This window comes from Eleginops maclovinus, chromosome 23, assembly GCF_036324505.1.
Source record: "Eleginops maclovinus isolate JMC-PN-2008 ecotype Puerto Natales chromosome 23, JC_Emac_rtc_rv5, whole genome shotgun sequence".
NCBI lineage: Eukaryota > Metazoa > Chordata > Actinopteri > Perciformes > Eleginopidae > Eleginops > Eleginops maclovinus.
Window position 1 is genome coordinate 607,501 of NC_086371.1, and position 19,064 is coordinate 626,564.

Genomic DNA, 19,064 nt, shown 5'->3' on the forward strand with positions numbered 1-19,064 from the left:
GAGCTGCGTCCAAATATATTTTTTGGAGGGAAATCACTTTCAGTCTCCGGCGTGGAACTCTCTTTTTTTTGTACATATTTATATATTTCCACCTCTCAGGATTGATGAGGAGCCGAAGCTAAAGCAGCTGCAGGATTTCACTACTCAGCTGTTTCCCCCCAAACACACACACACACACACACACACACACACACACACACACACACACACACACACACACACACACACACACACACCCATTAGCCCGGTCACCTGCTCCTCAGACGAGGTTAATTGTTTGCAGGTTTTTTTTCTCTACTTGTGATTAGCCGAGAGGCGTTCAGGTGTCGACGGTTTGCAGAGGGGTAAAGTAACTAAGTACATTTACTCAAGTTTTTAAGCACAATTTTAAGGGACTTGGAGGTACTTCTACTCAGATCAGATTCCTTTCCTCTGATGTTCAGAATCTTTTATTTTGAAATGTGTTGAAATCTCTGGTGCAATATGAAGACGTGGTGAACAGCGCTGGGAAACTGACAGGATATTCAGATTCCTTAAACTCTGCTCTCTGTGGTTTTTCAGCGCTGGTTTCGATAAATGTTTGGTGTAATTTATGACACGTTCTGACATTTTTAGCTCAGGTTTGGTGGATAAATCTCTCCTCAGTGAGCAGTGCATTCAGGGTGGGAGAATAAAACCAGCATTTTAGTTTGTAACCAGATTAATATCAGCCAATTTATTGTATGGAGGCTTCTCACTGTGGTGCATTCAGGGTCCAGTAAATCTGAGTTTTCCTTACTGTTACTCTTTAAGAAAAGCAAGAAAAAGAACTGAAAATATGAACTGTAACATTTCCGTCAATCTGAGCTTTTTGTTAAAGGAGCCTTTTCCAAATTAATTTTTGGCGGGAAATCTGTTCAGTCACGAGTATGGAACGCTCTTCAGAGTTTTGACATTTTTAGGTTTTTTATTGGTGACTGAATCCATCCTGAAACTGTTCTTTATTACATGTGAAGCCGTTCGTTAAGAAGTCTCTTGGCGCTCGGATCCGTCACTGCCAGACAAATTCTCACAAACCCCCCCCCGCCCTCCTCTACGCCCCCGAGAGGCGTCGGTGGAAAACCTAGCGCACCCCAATGATTGAGGCGATGACGGATGGCGCCGCCGACGAACAGGGGAAAACCCCCACGCCGACCATTATTCACCTCCTCCAAAATCTGGACCCCCCCTGAGCCCCTGAACCTGTAGTTTATAACCACACACACACACACACACACACACACACACACACACACACACACACACACACACACACACACACACACACACACACACACCCTTTAACCCCAGAGGACTGAGATAGGGCGTGGAGAGCAGGATCACTCACTCTGCTCGCTATTTTTCAACCCCTTTTTTCTTTGCCTCTTTCTATAGGAGGGGTCGAGGGAAATCTGTCCACCTGAAGCTTCAACACACACACACACACACACACACACACCTGCCAACACTGCAGGAAAAAACCTCCATCTTAGGGCTCCATTCCCGTCTGTTTTTGTCTCCTACATGTGATTTATTCCCTTAACTTGTGCAAAAACCAGCACACACACACACACACACACACACACACACACACTCACAGGTATCTGAATGAACACCTGAATGTCCTCCTCACAGAGACATGTTATGGAAGCAAAACAGCCCCCAAAAATCTCCGCATTGATCCGTGCATTTCTATGCCTGCAGCGTCTCGCCTTCACTCATCCTTCCTGCCGGTTATTGAGTCCTAAAAGTCAGTTTTCATCTTAAAAAGTGCAACTCTTCCCCACAAATCAGCCGGTTTAAGTGTTTAACAGGAAAGAGCTTCAGGGTCACGATGAAGAATAACAAGATTTGTGCATCGAGACACTGACCCTCCAAACCCGTCACGGATTACTCTCCATCGGCTTTGTGGCTTCAATGAGTCGTAACATTAAACTGTTTTAAGAAAAGCAACACACTAAGCTGTTTTCAGGACGGGAGTATCAAGCTTTGCACTGGATTTCTGTTCAGTTTTCTCAGTCCTGTCCTCAACATGGAGACCCTAAAATCTCCAGTCTTCAGATTCCAGACTCTCGATTATTAAACTAGTTTTAAGAATATAAAAGTCTCAGGCCTCCGTCACAAACACAACCAGGTGATCAATAGAAGATTTGGTGCCGAGAACAGGAAGACGCTTTACGGAGATTCAACACAAGCTTTGCTTTACTAGTTTCTGGTTCCTGCTGGGAGCTAAACGCACATTCATCTTCACATTTTAGTCTCTACATTCAGCCGCAGAAAATCCTGTGTTCCTCAGTTTAGCTTGAGTTTTGAACATTGCGAGTTAGTCGTGAAAAAGCTGCAATTGATCCGTAATCTTTGAGTGTTTACATATTTTACAGCAAGCATTTATTTACAGAGACCGTGAATTAGGGTTTCAAACGTTTAGAGATCAACATTTGTGTCTCGCTTTTTGAAATACACCTAAATATGATAATGACGACATCCTGAGAAAAGTCTGCTTTCTTTTGGAGTTTCCCACCCTTTCATACGTGCATCAGATTAAAGTGGACCCTCTGCATGGGTTTCTCTTCTGCACCACATTTACTTCATATCCTCCTTCTTCAGAGGAGCTGTAGCAATAAAAAGTGTTTACTGATGAAATCCTGCCAAAACTTTTAAGAGTTTTTATATATTTTAATAAACGCAGTTAATAGATTCAGGTTTAGATATCTCCTCTGCATGTTCTACTTTGAGAAGCATCCACACTAACACAAATGTAACCCCGGTGAAAGCGTCCCAAAAAGCTGCAGGAATTCTGTTTCCTTTCAGAGTTTTCTGCACTTTCAAAAGTGCATTTATTGGGTTAACCCTTTAAAGCGTCCCTTCACGTGTTCCCTCTCTGACGTTCCCTCGCTCCTCTAAACACTCACAGCTCAATAAATGTTAAACACTAAGAAATCCTGCAATAAGTCTGTTTCATATATTCATTCATGTATAAGTATATTCAGACATGCATTTAATGGAGGTAGGTCTTAAAGTGAATCCTCTGCATGCTCTCTCTGTAAAGAGGAGCACTTACACTGAAGCACGGGTTTCACTGAGGGTCCTGCAAAAGAGCTGCAAACAGTCAGAGTGTTTTGAGATGTTTGAATGTACGTTTCTTTATTGGAATAAGGTTTTGAATTGTCTCCTCTACATGTTCTCTCTCTGCCGTAACACTTTTACTTGACGGAGCATCAACACTAACACTAAGACCAACATAACGCTGATGTGATCCTGCAAAAAGCTGCAGTACGTTTTATTTTAGTGTTTATATTTTCTGAGGTGGTGGATTAAGCTTCATCCACGTGGTCTCTCCCTCCTGAACCCTCGCTTTTTAAACACCTAAATGAACTTTATTCTAATGAAATCCTGAGAAGAGCAGCAGTAAATCAGTTGTCCTTTAGAGCGTTCTGTATGTGTAACGTGCATTAAGTATAAAGTGTCTCCTTCACATTTCATCATATACTTTTTAAAGGAGCATGAAAACGCTCACACTAATATAAACACTACACTCGTGAAATCTGCCAGAAAGCTGCAGCACGTCTGTTTTCTTTTAGATATTCATATATTTTCTTACATGCATTTAAGGGATTAGGGTTTCAGATGTAATCCTCTACATGTTTTCTCGACCGTACAGTTTTTACTGTAGCATGAAGAATAACACAAACGTTTCGCGAGTAAAAGCATCCCGAAAAGCTGCGAGAAGCCCATTTTCTGTGAGCGTTTTAGTTATTTTCATACATGCATTTAATGGATCAGGGTTGTAAATTGTGTCCTCTACATGTTCCCTCTCTACCGTACACCTTTTGCTTTCATTCTTAAAAAAGAAACATGCACACTAACACTGAAGCAAACATAAACTGATAGACTCCTGGCAAAAAGCTCTGATAAATTTCCTCTTTTACATATTTTCTTTTACCGTGCACGTTTCCCTTTAAAATGCATGAACTGATCCAAACATTAAACTGAGGACAAATCATGCACTAACAACGAGTCAGAAAGACACCCAGTACGGCAAGAATGGAGGCATATCATTCATAATTTCTTCTGGCTGCTCATATCGGCAATACCTGTTAGGCACCAATAAAACAGCAGCCATAACCGCCTCACCATAATGTTCTGTATGCCAAATGTATAGTATCCACACTCCCTCAGACGTCTCACCTCTGCAGATTTTACCTGAACATCATCGACGCTAATAAATGAATAAAAAGTGAGGAAAACCTTTCAAAATAAAGCTGATTATTTGCACATTTTAACTCAAACTGCCACCTGCACAGCCTCCTAACACACACACACACACACACACACACACACACACACACACACATACACACCACAGGCGCTGACCCCTGACCTCACACACCTCGGAGCCAGGTGGATTTAAACAAACGGCGAGCGTCAGAAAAGAGACCGGTTCCTCCTGAGAGCGTCGACACGCTGCGCTGAAATTAAATCTGCCTATTTTGTGAATGCGGTCATTAAGCGCGCAGGTGGCCGAGGGTACCGTCACCGGTCCGGAAGAAAGTCCAATAAAACACCTCGAAATGAGATTCTTTTGTAGATATTTGGGATGAAAATGAACCAAACTGATGATTTTTCATCCTGAGATGAACGTTAACCTGTGAGTGTTTCTAGAGTTTATTAATTACATTAAGTTCATATTTTGCTTTATTTGTTTCCAACATGCAACCGCTGCAAATCCAGCAGAGAATACGCCTTGCTCTTGATTTAAAACCACAGTTTATACCGTGAGTTTCTTCCTGATAGTTCTCAGTGCAACAGGATGTTTAACACACTTTAATATTTGAGATTTCAGCGAAACACTCTCAGCAGGAGATCTGCAGGAGGTCTGCAGGAGGTCAGCAGGAGGTCTGCAGGAGGTCTGCAGGAGGTCTGCAGGGAGCGGCTTGCAACACGGGAAACAAACTACAGCACCCCAAAACTCTCAGAGAAAAGCTGGAGAGTGTTCCTACTGCCGCGTCTCTGTGTGCAGCAGAGTACATGTAAAACACGACAGGAAACACACACACACACACACACACACACACACACACACACACACACACACACACACACACACACACACACACACAGTCATCGCCACCACAAACACATCTCCCTTGAACACACACTCCGTCAGATATCTGAGCCTCGTTGTTTTCGTGTCTGCAGAGAAATGACCGGCTCACAGCTGCAGAAACACGCCTCATCTTCCCTTAAATGTACACTTTAAAGACTGGGATCCCTTAAATAAACCCTTAGTGCAAGTGTCACCCTTCCTCTAAATAAATCAGGTTTAGTTTGAGATTTACGTTCAAATGTTGAGGATTTTGCTAAAAACTGCATCTAATAAATGTGGGCTCCAGATTCCTCTCTTTATTTCATCCGCTCCCGTCAGTCTGCAGGTTGTGTGTGTATCCTTTAAAATGACACCACACACACACACTCAGTGTCTGCAGAGAAATGAGCCGCTCACAAACACGCCTCATCTTCCCTTAAATGCACACTTTAAAGTGGAACCCCTTATATTTCTCCCTGTTCTCCAGAGACAGATTCTCAATAAAAGGGCGTTTTGTGGAGTCTTGATACAGAGGGACATTTACACTCACATTTTCAGGACCTTGCTTTGAGTTTAACCTCCAAAGCATTTTACCAATGGCATGAAATAAACGAAGGCTCCAAATCTTTGTCTTTTATTTCTTTTCTTCCCCGTCTGTTTGCTTTCTGTGTCTCCTTTAAAGTGATTCTAAATGACATGTAAAGCAGATTTCTGCAGATTTTCCAGCGACAGAAACAGCTGGATTTCTGCATCTGAAGACACTTTTTGATGCGATTCCAACTTTAGTATAATCTTCACATAAATGTAGAAATATTACAAAGACATTTTCATATTTTATATTTAGGATGATGAAACACACGAAGAACTCCCGCTTTTACTTCAGCGTTTGTCTCCTGATTTGATGTTTGATTACTAAAATACTGCAGGATTTAAGGTCGTCATTAAAGCTGTAATAAGAGCTTCATCAGTTATTGGAATATGATAGAAAAAAGCAGCTCAAGCTTTTTAAATTTGCTCTTAATGTATAATAATAATAATGATGGAATTATTTTAGGAAACAGGAAATAAAGAAGAGAGATTTTGGTCTCCCAGAATAAAGAGACAAACATGAGGTCAAACTAAACTCAAATCCTCTCTAAATATTTCCTTAAATCATATTTTATTCACCTTCATTTATCTGCTTCTATCTTCCCATCATAAATCCACATCTGTCTCCTCTTTATAAACACAGCCCTCCTCTGTGTCCACCGGACAAACGTTTCCTCTCGTTCAGCCGAGGATCTGATGTTCAATAAATCCATCTGAAGACAGGCGTCACACACACACACACACACACACACACACACACACACACACACACACACACACACATTGTAATCTGACCCTGTCATTATGTATCTTTTAAAAACAAATCCACACAAAGTAAAATCCTCCCTCAGTTTCTTTAAACCCTCAAACATCTTTCGCTTCTCTTTCCAGACACATCCGACCAGACGCTTTCACTCAGTGAAATCATGACCTAAAGCTCATTCAAAGGTAGCTTTAGAGTTCAAATGTGCAGATTTAAATGTCAACGTTCACTCCTTTAAATAAATGGGAAGTTCCTCGAGTGCTCGGGATAAAAAGTGAGGTTTCTTTGCACGTTTTCTGGTCATCCCTCACATCGCTCAGCGTGTCGTTACTGTCTCATAAATCTGCATCAGAGTTTCATTTTGATTAAAGCTCTTCCTGCAGATACAGATTGAGAGGTGTGTGCAGAAACACACTGTATTTTCTCTGTTGTACATTCACATGTTTTAAATCATGCCGTTACATATCACACAGCAGAGAGATAACCCTCTGACATTTAGATCTGAAGACACCTCTCTGGTTTCTAAAATCGAAATGTTTGCAGCTCTTCTTTACTCTTCTCAGATTTGGTCTCTTTGAGTTTTCAGAACACATTTAAATGCAGCAGTTTTTTTGTCCAGGAGTTCAGTTATGCATTAATATAATTCTTACTCTGTCTAAAGCACTTCCTCTAACCGTGTCAGCAGACCCAGGAGTCTGTGCAGAAATACTCCTCGTGTTGTCTGTTTTATGTATATGGACAGCAGGCAGGTAACCCTCTGAGGCACACTTCTATATATTTGGCTGAATTTAGTTCATTTGCACAGCGGCATTCAGATGAGACGTTTAATTAAATGACAGGAAATGAGATGTTTTTAAGACTCAATCTCTGGTTTCAGATTCTCAGATCTAAATGTTTGCAGCTCTCCTTTACTCTTCTCAGTTTCACACTCTTTGAGTTTTCAGAGAACATTTAAATGCAGCCGTTCTTTTTCACTGGATGACAGAAATAACAGTTGTGCATGTAAATTTAATGGTTCTGCTTTTTGTTTCTGGATCTTTTTCTGCAGCTCTATGTTCTGTGTTTTCTCTCACAGTTTGAGCAGAAATACTTCTTTATTTTCTCAGTTTTATATATTTGAAAGCACTGACTCATCAAACAGCAGTCAGATAATCCACTGATGCACATATTTTATATGTGTCTGAATTGAGTTCCTTTGTACATCTAACTTCAGATTAAACGTTGAATTAAGGGACAGGAGATGAGATGTTTTCAAGACAAACTCTCTGGTTTCAGATTCTTCTTGACTCAGATTAAAATGTAGATGCACTTTTACTGATGGAATGACTTTTAAAGAGAGCAAACCGAGGAAGAAAGCCCTGTTTCTGCAGGTCCTGCAGGTTGAAACGCGCTGATGTTAAACAGGTGTGTGAAACGTGTTTCTCATCAGCTGGTTAACCTGCAGACTTCAGGTTTACACTCCGAAAGAAGTCTTGTTAAATGAGATTTATAACTCTGCAAATTAAACCGGAGCTCTTTTCGGTCTCCGTGTTCCTGAGCAGCTGGAGAACAGCTCACATCTGCACAGACTCAAACCCGAGGCTCGAGCTCCTGCATCGATTCCTCGGAAAGGCTTCAGATTTCACCTGAGCTCACCTGCGATCCGGCCAATCAGAGACCGAGTGAGACACCTGATTACCGTCCGATTCAACCGGAATTACACTGGAGTTTTGAGAGTCATTGTGAGCTTTAAAAATACCTGTTGTTAAATTTAAAACGTGTTGTAATTATGGGGTTTTCTACTTCAAATTTCCGCTTTTAAATTCATATTTCTATAATTTTAAGACGTTTTTAAAGCTTTAATATCTGAGATTTTATTCACCAGAAAGTGGAACTCACTGGGTTCAGACTGTAGTATATTTTAGCTTGCGTGTGAGAAGCTGCACGTGCCTTTTAATTAAATCTGTAATTACAATTAGATTTATTTCCTCTTTAAAATGTTATTAAAATCACCTTTTTAAATTCTTCCACCCCCTGAGAATACAGAGCACCCGCTGTGTGTGTGAAGTAAATAGTCAGGTATTAATTGTAATTAACTGTCTGTTAGATGCTCCGTTAAACGGTCCTAAAGAAGCCCGGAGAACACACGCGTTTTTCGGCCGAGCTCCTCCCGCCGGGTCTCTGCCGCTGCCGCGTCAAAACCACCGCGCGCCAGGTTTTATTTAATGGATAAATCGGTGTTAACGTTAATTCAGTTTGACTTTCTGCTGTGTAAATGTTCGCAGGGAAGTGGGGGGTGGCTCCAGATTATCTGCGGGCAGCTAGAGGAGCCCGACCCGCCGGAGAGGGGAGTGGGAGGCGGAGAGCCGCGTCGGACCCTCCGCGCTGAAACCAGCCGCACGGATTTCACGGTGTGGTTCTTCCCGGGGTTTAGTTTGCTCTCTAATTTAGATTTACTTCCTCTGATTTTATAATTATTCTTTCACTTTTACATCAGTTTTAAGAGACAGATATTTTATACAGCACCTTTAAACACAGATCTATCCCATAATGTCCTTCTGACGCTATCTGTGAAGTTTGCGCTGAGCTTTAGTTATTCTTCAGTTTGATGGATTTCTCTAATCTAACGGAAGATGATTTTAACTCTGCTTTATGAGCAGTTTCTCCTGCAGGATGCACGCGCACACCGAGCCTCTCTCCCCGCGAGGAGAGGAAATGCAAAGTGTGTTTCCGGGATATTTGTACCTCTGTGCCGCTGTGTTGGCGTCCAGGATCCCGGCGCCCTGCATCCAGGATCGGACAGGGGTCATGCCGGTGGGGAGCGGCTCCTCCTTCATGGTCAGGGCCCCCCGGGGGAGGCTGTCCTGGATGGAGAACATCAAAAACCTTCTGGGAGTCTTCAGCAGAAACCAGAAGAAAGAAGAAGAAGAAGAGAAGAAGAAGAGTAATCCTCCCTGCTGTACCAGACACTCAAAAAGCCAAAAGGACCACCTGGATTAAGGTGGAGAAAGCGATGCAGAAAGGAGGAGGAGGCGGAGGAAGAGGAGGGGAGGAGGACTCCCAAAGTACCGGGTCCTGATCCAAAGAAGAGCCCGGGATCCCTGTGGGTTTCTCCGGGTGGTTTTAGATCCCAGTGTTCAGAGCAGTCCTTTAAAGCTGGAGTGAGATGGGGAGAGAAGAGAGGGTCTCCAGAGGAAGGGAGGCGAGGAGCAGCCGGGATCCGGAGAGCCTGACGCCGGGAGAGGAGAGAGAGGAGAGCTGAGGAGGACTCCCAAAGTACCGGGTCCTGGTCCAAAAGAGAGCCGCTGGATCAGAGGCGAGCAGCCGAGGAGGAGGAATGAAAAGTGGGATAAAAAAAAACAAGGCAGCGCTTCAAAAAGGGAGTAAAATGAAATGATTAGCAAACAAGAGGGAGGGACGGGAGGCTGAACAGGGGGATTGGTGGGTAAGAGAAACCTCATCCCCCCCCTCCCTCCCCGGCTCTTTATGGCTCCCTCTGTCCCGGCGGAGAGCTCCTTCTCCCGGGGTCCGGAGCTCCAAGGCTCCCGGGGGACCAGGAGCAGAATACGGGGCGTGGTCATGTCCATATAAGGGCATGTCATTTGAATTTCAGGTCGCTCCTCCGGCGTGTGATTGGTGGAAACGGCCCGTTGCGTCATCGCTGTTCTCCAAATAAGGGTTTCCGCGTGTTGGGCTCAAAAAAACACGTAAAAAAATAAAAGTTTTGGGAGTGGATTAAAGTTAATGAGAGGAACAGAGATTCCTAAACATGTCAATAGACACAGGGACATGTGGAGTTTGACTTGGTGAGGAGTTTGGAGCCACAGAGATTTAAACCCTGCGATTTTACGCGGGAATCCGTCATTAAAACTTCCTTTTATCCAAAACCTCTCAGACTGATTTCACTGTGAAACTCGGAAATCTGTATTCCTTCCTTCCTTCACATTTCCTTCAGATTTAAGGGGGGGGGGGATTAACTGGTTTCATGTGGAATAATCTCCCCTGTCATCCCCGGCTGACTGACACAAGCGGCGCGTAAATTTGGCACCAATTTGTGCTTTTTCTGCACGGACATATGGCACTCTCTCTCTCTCTCCCTCTCTCTGTGTGTGTGTCTCTCTCTCTTTCTCACTCTCTCTCTCTCTCTCACACACACACACACACACACACACACACACGCGCGCGCGCTAATAAGCTGTGTTTTATTCCACACCCTGCTATAACACATGATGACAGAGGCCTCGCATCAGTATCACAATACCAGCAGCAATAATATCTGCGCGTGTCTCTGGTCTCTTGATGGGGTTTTTTGGGGGGAGGTTTTTTTTTTTGGCTTCTCCGCGAGTCATTTCTGTTCGTTTTCGCGGCAGAAACAGAATTCCTCTAATTAAGCACAAACTCCAGAGCAGCCTGATTAAATATTTATCCTGCTTTAGCCCTAACCCTTCCTCCAGGGACGCAGAAACGTCTGGAAAGCTGGAAAATATTTCAGTGCGGGGAGAGGAGAAGAAGAAGTCAATGAGGAGGAAGAGGAGGAGGAGGAGGAGGAAGAAACCAGACGGCAACAGGCTGCAATTATTATTACACATATTATTAACACTTGTTATTTCAGAGGCTTCAGGTTAACACACACATTTACATCTCAAGGTTCAGAGTGGCATCCTTTAAACACTGAGGCCACTCTGACTCTCAGATGTTTGCTTTAAGTTTAAATAAATATAAATTAAATTTGAATATATTTTAATTCTTCAAATGTAATGCATAATTAAAATAGTAAAAATAATATACATTTTATTTCGTTGATCCTGATTCTTCCTCTTCATACGAAAACACAGTGGAGATATAAATAAAAGCCCTTACAATTCCCCTTAAGAAAACCCTTTTATATAAGACTTTACGGTGTGTGTGGTGCACCTTGAAACCCCTTAACAACATCTGGAGCCTCTCCTGAAAACCCTTATGAATACACTGGAAATCTGTAAAGGCGAAAATAACCTTAAGCTAGCCCTTAAAGGCTCCGTGGATTACTCCTCTGATCCCCTTAAAATCACCAGAATCTCCCTTAGAAAAACCCTTGAAAATCTCCTGGAACATCATTTAAAGCCGAGAGACCAGATGCATCAGAAAACATCTGGACTCCCTGAAAGCCTTTAAAACATTTAAAACACCTTAAATCTCCTCCCTGAAACCCTTAAGAAATTCATCGGACAGCTTAACAATTCTGTTGATGCAAAAACACATCTTAAACAATTATCAGAACTCCTTAAATCCACCGCAGGTCCCCGAAAACACCTTAAAATATCAGAACCCCTTAATTCTTCCCCTTAATTCTTGAAACCTCTTAAAGATTTATCAGAACACCTTAAATCGTCCCCTTAAATCATTAAAGAGTTATCACAACACCTTAAATCTTCCCCTTAAATCCTTAACGATGTGTAAGAATGCCTTAAATCTTCCTAACTACTAAATGTTTCAAATGTCCTGAAAAGGACCGTTTGACAGTGTTTGCAGGATGTGGGGAGGCTCCTGAAGAAGCTCTTTTCTAATATTCCTGGAGTAGGTCGGTTTGCACGCTTGTACTTGAATGAGTCTGGTTTATTTAATGTAGCTTCACTTTACATTTCAGCCTGTGTTGCGTGTCTGTGGGGTTATATCTATAACAAAAAGCAGCTCTACAGCTTTTCTTCAGGGGGATGTTTCCGGTTATTTGCTTCCTGTCGGTAATGTTCAACTTCCTTTAAATCTCTGCAAGGCTTCAGAGTATTGTTGGAAAATAAGCAAGATGCATTAAAACGCAGAGAGAAACAGCAGAGTACATGCTTCCTTTTAAAGACGAAATGTTCTAAAAATCAAACCTCAAAATTATCTTTAAATCTCAGAATTAAAAAGACATTTAAATGTAGTTTAAAATACATTACCATTGTGTGTGTGTGTGTGTGTGTGTGTGTGTGTGTGTGTGTGTGTGTGTGTGCGTGTGCGTGTGCGTGCGTGTGTGTGTGTGTGCTTCTCTGTGTGACTCTTTGTTCTGCAGACTCATGGCGCCCCCCTGTGGACTCAGCCGGTACTGCAGCCCTCTGACTGCTCATGATGTTTCATCTTTTTACATTTTTATACAAGTTTGTCAAACCTCACCTGTCCACCATGGCCTTTGACCCCTAACCCCTAACTCCTACTGCTGTTTATTTACTTTACTTTGTTGTTTGCCCTACTTTGTGTGTTTGTTTTGTTGTCTGTCCGTACCTCATGTAAAGCAGCCCTTGAAATAATAATAATTTGTATTAGTAAAAAGCAGGACTAAGTAATCTGTAATCATGTAAAGTAGAATAAGGTCAAACTGAATGTAAAGCTGTTCATTAGAGTATCAAATATATCTTCATTACATGTAAGTGTGTGAAAGTAACTGACGGTGCATAATGCAGAGTATTTTAGAGAAGCTAAAGGGCGCCACCTAGTGGAGGGAACTGCACATTACAGACCGAGTCAATTACATCTGCAACTGGAAATCCAAATATGTTCTTTATATTTTAATAATGTAGTCACAAATTACCCCTTTACTAACATTCATCTAAGAACTATGGAAATGGAAAATGAGAACCACTTCAACATGGAAAGTCAGCAGCTTTCAACACAAGGCCATTCAAAGTGCTCTGCAAACATTAATGCATTAAGAGCATTGAGAAATAGAGCAGCAGAAACACATTGCATTTAGCTGAGGCTTTTATCCAAAGCGACCTTCAATAAGTGCAAAAACACAGAGAGTCAAACTCCGATCGAAAAGGAAGGGTCAGATATATTCACTCCAACAATCATACCCTGTGAGAGCTGGAGGGTTAGATACCAGGCCTAAGATCGGTCTATAAAGTACCATTTTTCATGATAAAATGGCATTAGAATACAAAATCAAAACACGCTGATATAGAGGAACACAGGTTTAACATACATTCAAAGGTTTCATTGGTCATATGCACAGCAGAGACAGCGTTTATGTTGGCTCCTCCAACAACTCAACACAGTGCAATAGATCAATAATAAAGGGACAGTGCAGCGTGAGATACGAAGAGTCATAAAGCCTGGATTTAAAAGTACCTGCAGGTTTCTGGGAGTTTGTTCCAGATGTTTGGAGCATGATGACGGAACTGATCCAGGTTTAGTTCTGACTCTGGGGACAGAAAGACGACCAGAAGACCTGAAGGTTCTGGATGGTTCTAGCAGCAGATCAGAGAGGTATTTTATCAAGTTACCATATTCATAGCTAGTGAAGGTTTAAGGATTGAAACTCTTTCAGCAGGGGGTCCAAACTGAGGGCCACATACGGAAAACTATACGAAGACGAGAGGTTTATTGCATCATAAGTTAAATTATAAGGTAGAAAATCAATCAGCTGTAGGTAAAGTATTCCTGGATATGCTTTAAGAAACATCTCAGCTCTCCACAGGGTTAATGTATTCTGTTGGCAGCTAATTCCTTAAAACAGGAGCTTCATATTGATGATGATACGCGGAAATATGAAGGGTCTATTTCCAGCTATATTTTCATATTTAGGAAGTACAATATAAGACAAGCACAGGTTTGAGGTGTGGACACATGTTTGTTCCACAAAGCATCATTTAAATATACTCTATTAAATCACTAAGCAGTCCAAGGGAAACACCTACAGTGCTGGGCAACGATCAACGTTTTTGAATGCATGATTTTCTGCAATTAATTACACTTTCATAACTCACTGTATTTTATTCTGCTATATGAACAAACGTGCAATAACATTTGGTTTGCAAACACTTTAAAGAAGGTGCTTTTACCAGCAGTATTCCCTCTGCACAGCAGCAGGTGAAAGACTACATTTGGACTTGGACTTGGACTTGCCCCTTTTGACTCGAAAAGACTTGCTACTTTCCCCAAACCCAAAGATTAAAAAGTATGTTGACATGGACCGCGCTGTGTGTGTGTGTGTGTGTGTGTGTGTGTGTGTGTGTGTGTGTGTGTGTGTGTGTGTGTGTGTGTGCGTGCGTGCGTGCGTGCGTGCGTGCGTGCGTGTGGCATGACATCCAATCAAATGAGATCCACGTTGTTTTGATCGGACAGCAACCAACCAAAGAGGCGGAACAGACTATAAGGCGCCAAGCAGGCAGCAATGAAACCACGGGTAGTTTGTTTGGATTTAAAAACTTTGAGGTGGTCAACAGAAAAAGACCTGCAGTCTGTAAAACATGGGGACGAAGGTAACAGACGGAGAAGTTGCACAAAGAACGGTAAGTTTTGAATGAAAGCCAACACTAGCTTATCGGCTAACTGCTAGCTAGCTGCATATCAGTGAGACTAACAACACGCTGAGCGGTATCTCCTGTGGGTTCAGTAATGGATGGGTTCACTATTCTGCACTCTGAGCCCCTTTCTGGGTCGTCTTGGATGAAATAGAAATGTTGACGATGGGTCCAGTCTCCAGCTTTTGGCTAATTTGGAATCCCCCCTGCTTCAGAATGGTTGGCTACAGGCATTCATAACGTTGTCCTTAAAACAACCTTAAACTTTGGTTTTCAAGGATGAGCAACTCCCCGAGAGGTAAGCGGTGTTCGTGGGTGTTAAGAAATATGTGCTGTTGTGGAACTAGCTATGTTCCCAGATACCTCACTGAGTAGGCTACTAACTTACAAAAGGGCAAATTAAACAAACAGAAACTGAGTTTCGCTAAGACACTGGTTCTGGAGCATCAGCACTAACAGTGAGCACTCGGTGAGTTGCACATCTTCGAAAAGGAACCTTTAAGGTGGATTTAAGGACCGCTTTATGAATGCCCGTACATGAAGCATGGGGGACCAGTCGTTAACATGTCGGTGTCAAACACACTATTTCATCCTAGACAAACCAGAAATGGGGCTCAAAGTGCAAAATAGTGAACTTATCCATACTCATATTGTAAAGGATAGGTTAGGAGTTTTTGAAGCGGGATTGTATGAACTTAGCAGCTAGTCAGTGGATCATACAGGTAGACTGCTGCCAGCACTAAAACTAAAGCAAGCCTAATCAAATCAAGGTCACTTTAATGTACTTTATATATAAATATGTGTACCATTTGAGCTTGCTGCCAGACGATTTTTTCCGATAGGAAAACTAAGTATATCTCACTCTCTCCAGCACACCAGATTCCATTGACAAAAATGGCTATTTTGCTTTGCAGCACAAAGGAGTTGCTAGTCTACTGCTGCCTCATTCAGGTCGTTTATGCAATTTAGGTAAATCACAACAAAGCTGAACTATTAACGAAGACATAGAATAGCACAATTAAACTGAATCATTGAGCCAGCAGTAGACCAGCCATTTCTGTGTGATGCAGGTCAAATTGGTGTTTTTGCCAATGGAATCAGGTGTGCTGGAGAGGGTGAATTAACAAGCATGCTTCAGTTTCCTGTCGGAAAGGGCTGCTTGATGGCAAGGTAAAGCAGGAACAATATAAATTAATATAGTAAGTGTACACTGAAAATGGAAATGTGTTTTATCAATGTAATGTTAAAACAAACACAATCTTACAGTATACAATTCATTCATAATAATACAGCCATAAATATGAACACAATGTTAGCGTTGATATATGAGTCAGATGCAGTTATGTGTGGCTATAAGGGACTTTCTGACATCTGTTTATATGCTTACCTGTTACAGATTTGAAGAATACCAGATGAGTAGAAGCATCACAGATGAACCACAACAGCCTTCAATCTCACAGTGCTTGGACAGTGGTGAAGCGCATTACAGCATGAGTCACCCACAGCAGAAGGCTATCAGTAACGCAATACTGTGCGACCTGATTATTGATTGCAACCTTCCCCTGTCTATTGTGGAACACAAGAGCTTTCTGCACTTTCTGACAGTAATTGACAGTAAGTACAGCCCAGTGTGTCGCAGAACGTTGACATCAAAGACAGAGAGCCTCGCTGGGGAGAGACGTTCAAGATTCAAAACTCAACTGAGCAACACTGAGCATGTTTCAGTCACTGGACATTTGGTCTGACCGAAAGATGAGGGGATTCCTTGGTGTCACTGTCCACTGGATAGTAGGCCTGTTCGATTAATCGGTTTTAAATCGTAATCGCGATTATTGAGTAAGGACGATGTTAAAAACGAGGTTTCACTTTAACTAGGGTAATTACGGTACAGCCCCGTTCATGTATCTGGGCGGCGTTGGATTTCGTAGTCAAAAAGAAGAGCAGGTCCGTTGTGTGGAAGTGATACGGCTTCGGCGCTTCGGATGAAGAGCAAAATACTCCGCGTTGTAAAGTCTGTCTTAAGTCCGTGGCAGCTAAAGACCACAGCACGACTAACTTATTTCAACACCTCCAGAAAAACCATGCACCGGAATGGCAGCAGTGTGTTGCAGCGCGGACCGCACAACAGAACGCGGATGCGGCTAAAACACCACCACCAACTCCGAAGCAAGTAACTGCCGGTTTCGTTTTCACGTGTTGTACCATACGACAAGACCGAAAGGAGGTGGAGAAATATTAAGGATGCAGTCGCGTTTCACATCGCAACAGACGTGGCCCCGATATACACCGTCGAAAAGTCTGGCTTCAACCTTTGCTTCATGTGCTGGACCCCCGCTACAAGAAGTTGTCTTGCCCCGTCTGTACAACACTACTCGTGCGAAAGTGAAAAAACAGCCATTTCTTTTGTCATTTCACAAAAAAATCGTAATCGGAAATCGAACAGCCCTACTGGATAGAGAAAGAGACAGCTGAAGAGAGGATGCAGCTAAAGACAAATCTGTTGGCCTGCAGTCGCTTCAAAGGCTCACACACAGCTGAACGAATCTGTGACCAGTTTGAGTCAATATGCGATGAATACATCATCAGAGATAAATTGGACTACATTATTAGTGACAATGCTGCTAACATGCGAAAGGCCTTCACTGTGTGCTTCCCCAGTGAACAAGAGGATGATGACGGAGATCATCTTGATGACCCTGATCTCTGGTGTGACTTAACCCTGGAAGAGCAGCAAACGGTAGATGCTGCTACGGCAAAGAAACAGCGCCTGCAGTGTTTTGCGCATACTCTCCAGCTGGTGGTGGGAGACGGTTTGAAAGAAACAAAAGTGGCATGTCCTTCTCTTTCCAAGTTATCAATACTTAGCTCATTGCTGCACACAAGCACAGCATTCAAAGATGTGTTTGATAGTGAATTTTGGGAACAGAAAGGCATTCCTGGTGCAGTCAACACAAGATGGAACTCAACACTGAGGCAAGTAAAGGCAGTTCTCCAGTGTGATCATCTAAAGCTCTGTGCCATTCTAGAAAAGGCTGGGCATAAGAAGTTGTCATTCACACCACGAGAGTGGAATCTGCTGACGGAGTTGGTGGAGATCTTGAAGCCGTTTGGAGAAGCAACTGATTTGACACAGGGAGAGAAGGTCGTCACAATCAGTGCAGTTGTTCCATCCGTCTTGCCCCTCAATCATCACCTAGAGAAGCTGAAGCCTCAAGTTGGTTTCCTGAGCGGCCTGGTCGGAAGTCTCCAGGCATCCCTGAGCAAAAGATTTCTTGGGATCTTCATTAATGTGAAAATGGCCGGGACTCAAGATGGGATCACTGCCCCCTTTTCAGACCCAGTCTACCTCAAAGCAGCCGCCTTGGATCCAGCCTTTTCTCTGCTGTGGGTGGAGCACCATGTACTGGTCAATCGTGACATCAAGGCAGCCATCCTGGCCTCCTCTTCCTCTTCAAGGATCTGAAGCTTCTTAAACTGCTCCTTAATCTGCAGCTCTGTGTGTCGGGCCTGGGCCTCCATGTGTCCTGCTGTCTGATCAAACTTCACTTTAACTTCTTCAAAGAGCTTCAGTTTCTCCTGTAAGGGCTGCAGAGACTTCTGGAGCTCCTCTTTGAGATCCTGAGCAGCTTCATCCACGGGTCTGATTCTGTGGTTGGTGTGTGTTTTAGAATCTCTGCAGACGACACACACTGGCTGCTGATGGTCCAGACAGAAGAGCCTGAGTCTCTCAGAGTGCAGACTGCAGAGAGCCTCTGGAGACCTCTGACCTCTCTCCTGCAGGAAGGTCTCACACAGGTTCTTCAGCACCAGGTTTGAAGGAGGCTCTGACTTTGAAAATTGTCTCATGCAAAGTGGACACTCTCGTAATGGTTTCTGTCTCCACCAGCCCTGCAGACAGTCTCCACAGAAGCTGTGGCTGCAGGACAGGACGACAGGATCTCTGAAGACTCCATGGCAGACAGAGCAGCAGACATCTTCCTCTAATCTGGAAGCCATTTATTCTGTAAGTGAAGCAGAACACACAGCAGCAGCCGCTCCCTGTTCCTCAGAGTTACTTTCTCTTTCCTCCAGTTAAACTCTCCGTGTCGAGTGTCAGCAGCAGCAGCTGTGTGTGTGTGTGTGTGTGTGTGTGTGTGTGTGTGTGTGTGTGTGCGTGCGTGCAGCACCAAAGTTGTCGTTCTGTAATCCTGGCACAGATGCACAACTCCACACACACTTTCACTGGAAGGACTTTTCCATTTAGAAGCAGATGATCTTCAGTAACAGCGGAGGTCTTGTGCTGATGACCCCACAAAACAGAGAACAACGTACAAACGGAATCATTCCTCAAATAAAAACATCCTTCGCTGTCCTTCCAGACAAACAAACA

At 43.1% G+C, this 19,064-nt stretch overlaps 1 protein-coding gene across 3 annotated transcripts in view; it reads right to left on the bottom strand.

Annotated features, from left to right (window-relative positions):
- LOC134860128 (transcription factor COE3-like) overlaps positions 1–9,771 on the bottom strand; it is a 103,083-nt gene extending 93,312 nt beyond the window's left edge. For all 3 annotated transcript variants that reach the window (XM_063876969.1, XM_063876970.1, XM_063876968.1), the window contains exon 1: positions 9,180–9,771. In XM_063876969.1, the coding sequence (XP_063733039.1) occupies positions 9,180–9,313 (134 nt within the window). In that variant the 5' untranslated portion in view covers positions 9,314–9,771. The remainder of the gene's footprint in view (positions 1–9,179) is intronic.
- Positions 9,772–19,064: the final 9,293 nt, after the last annotated feature.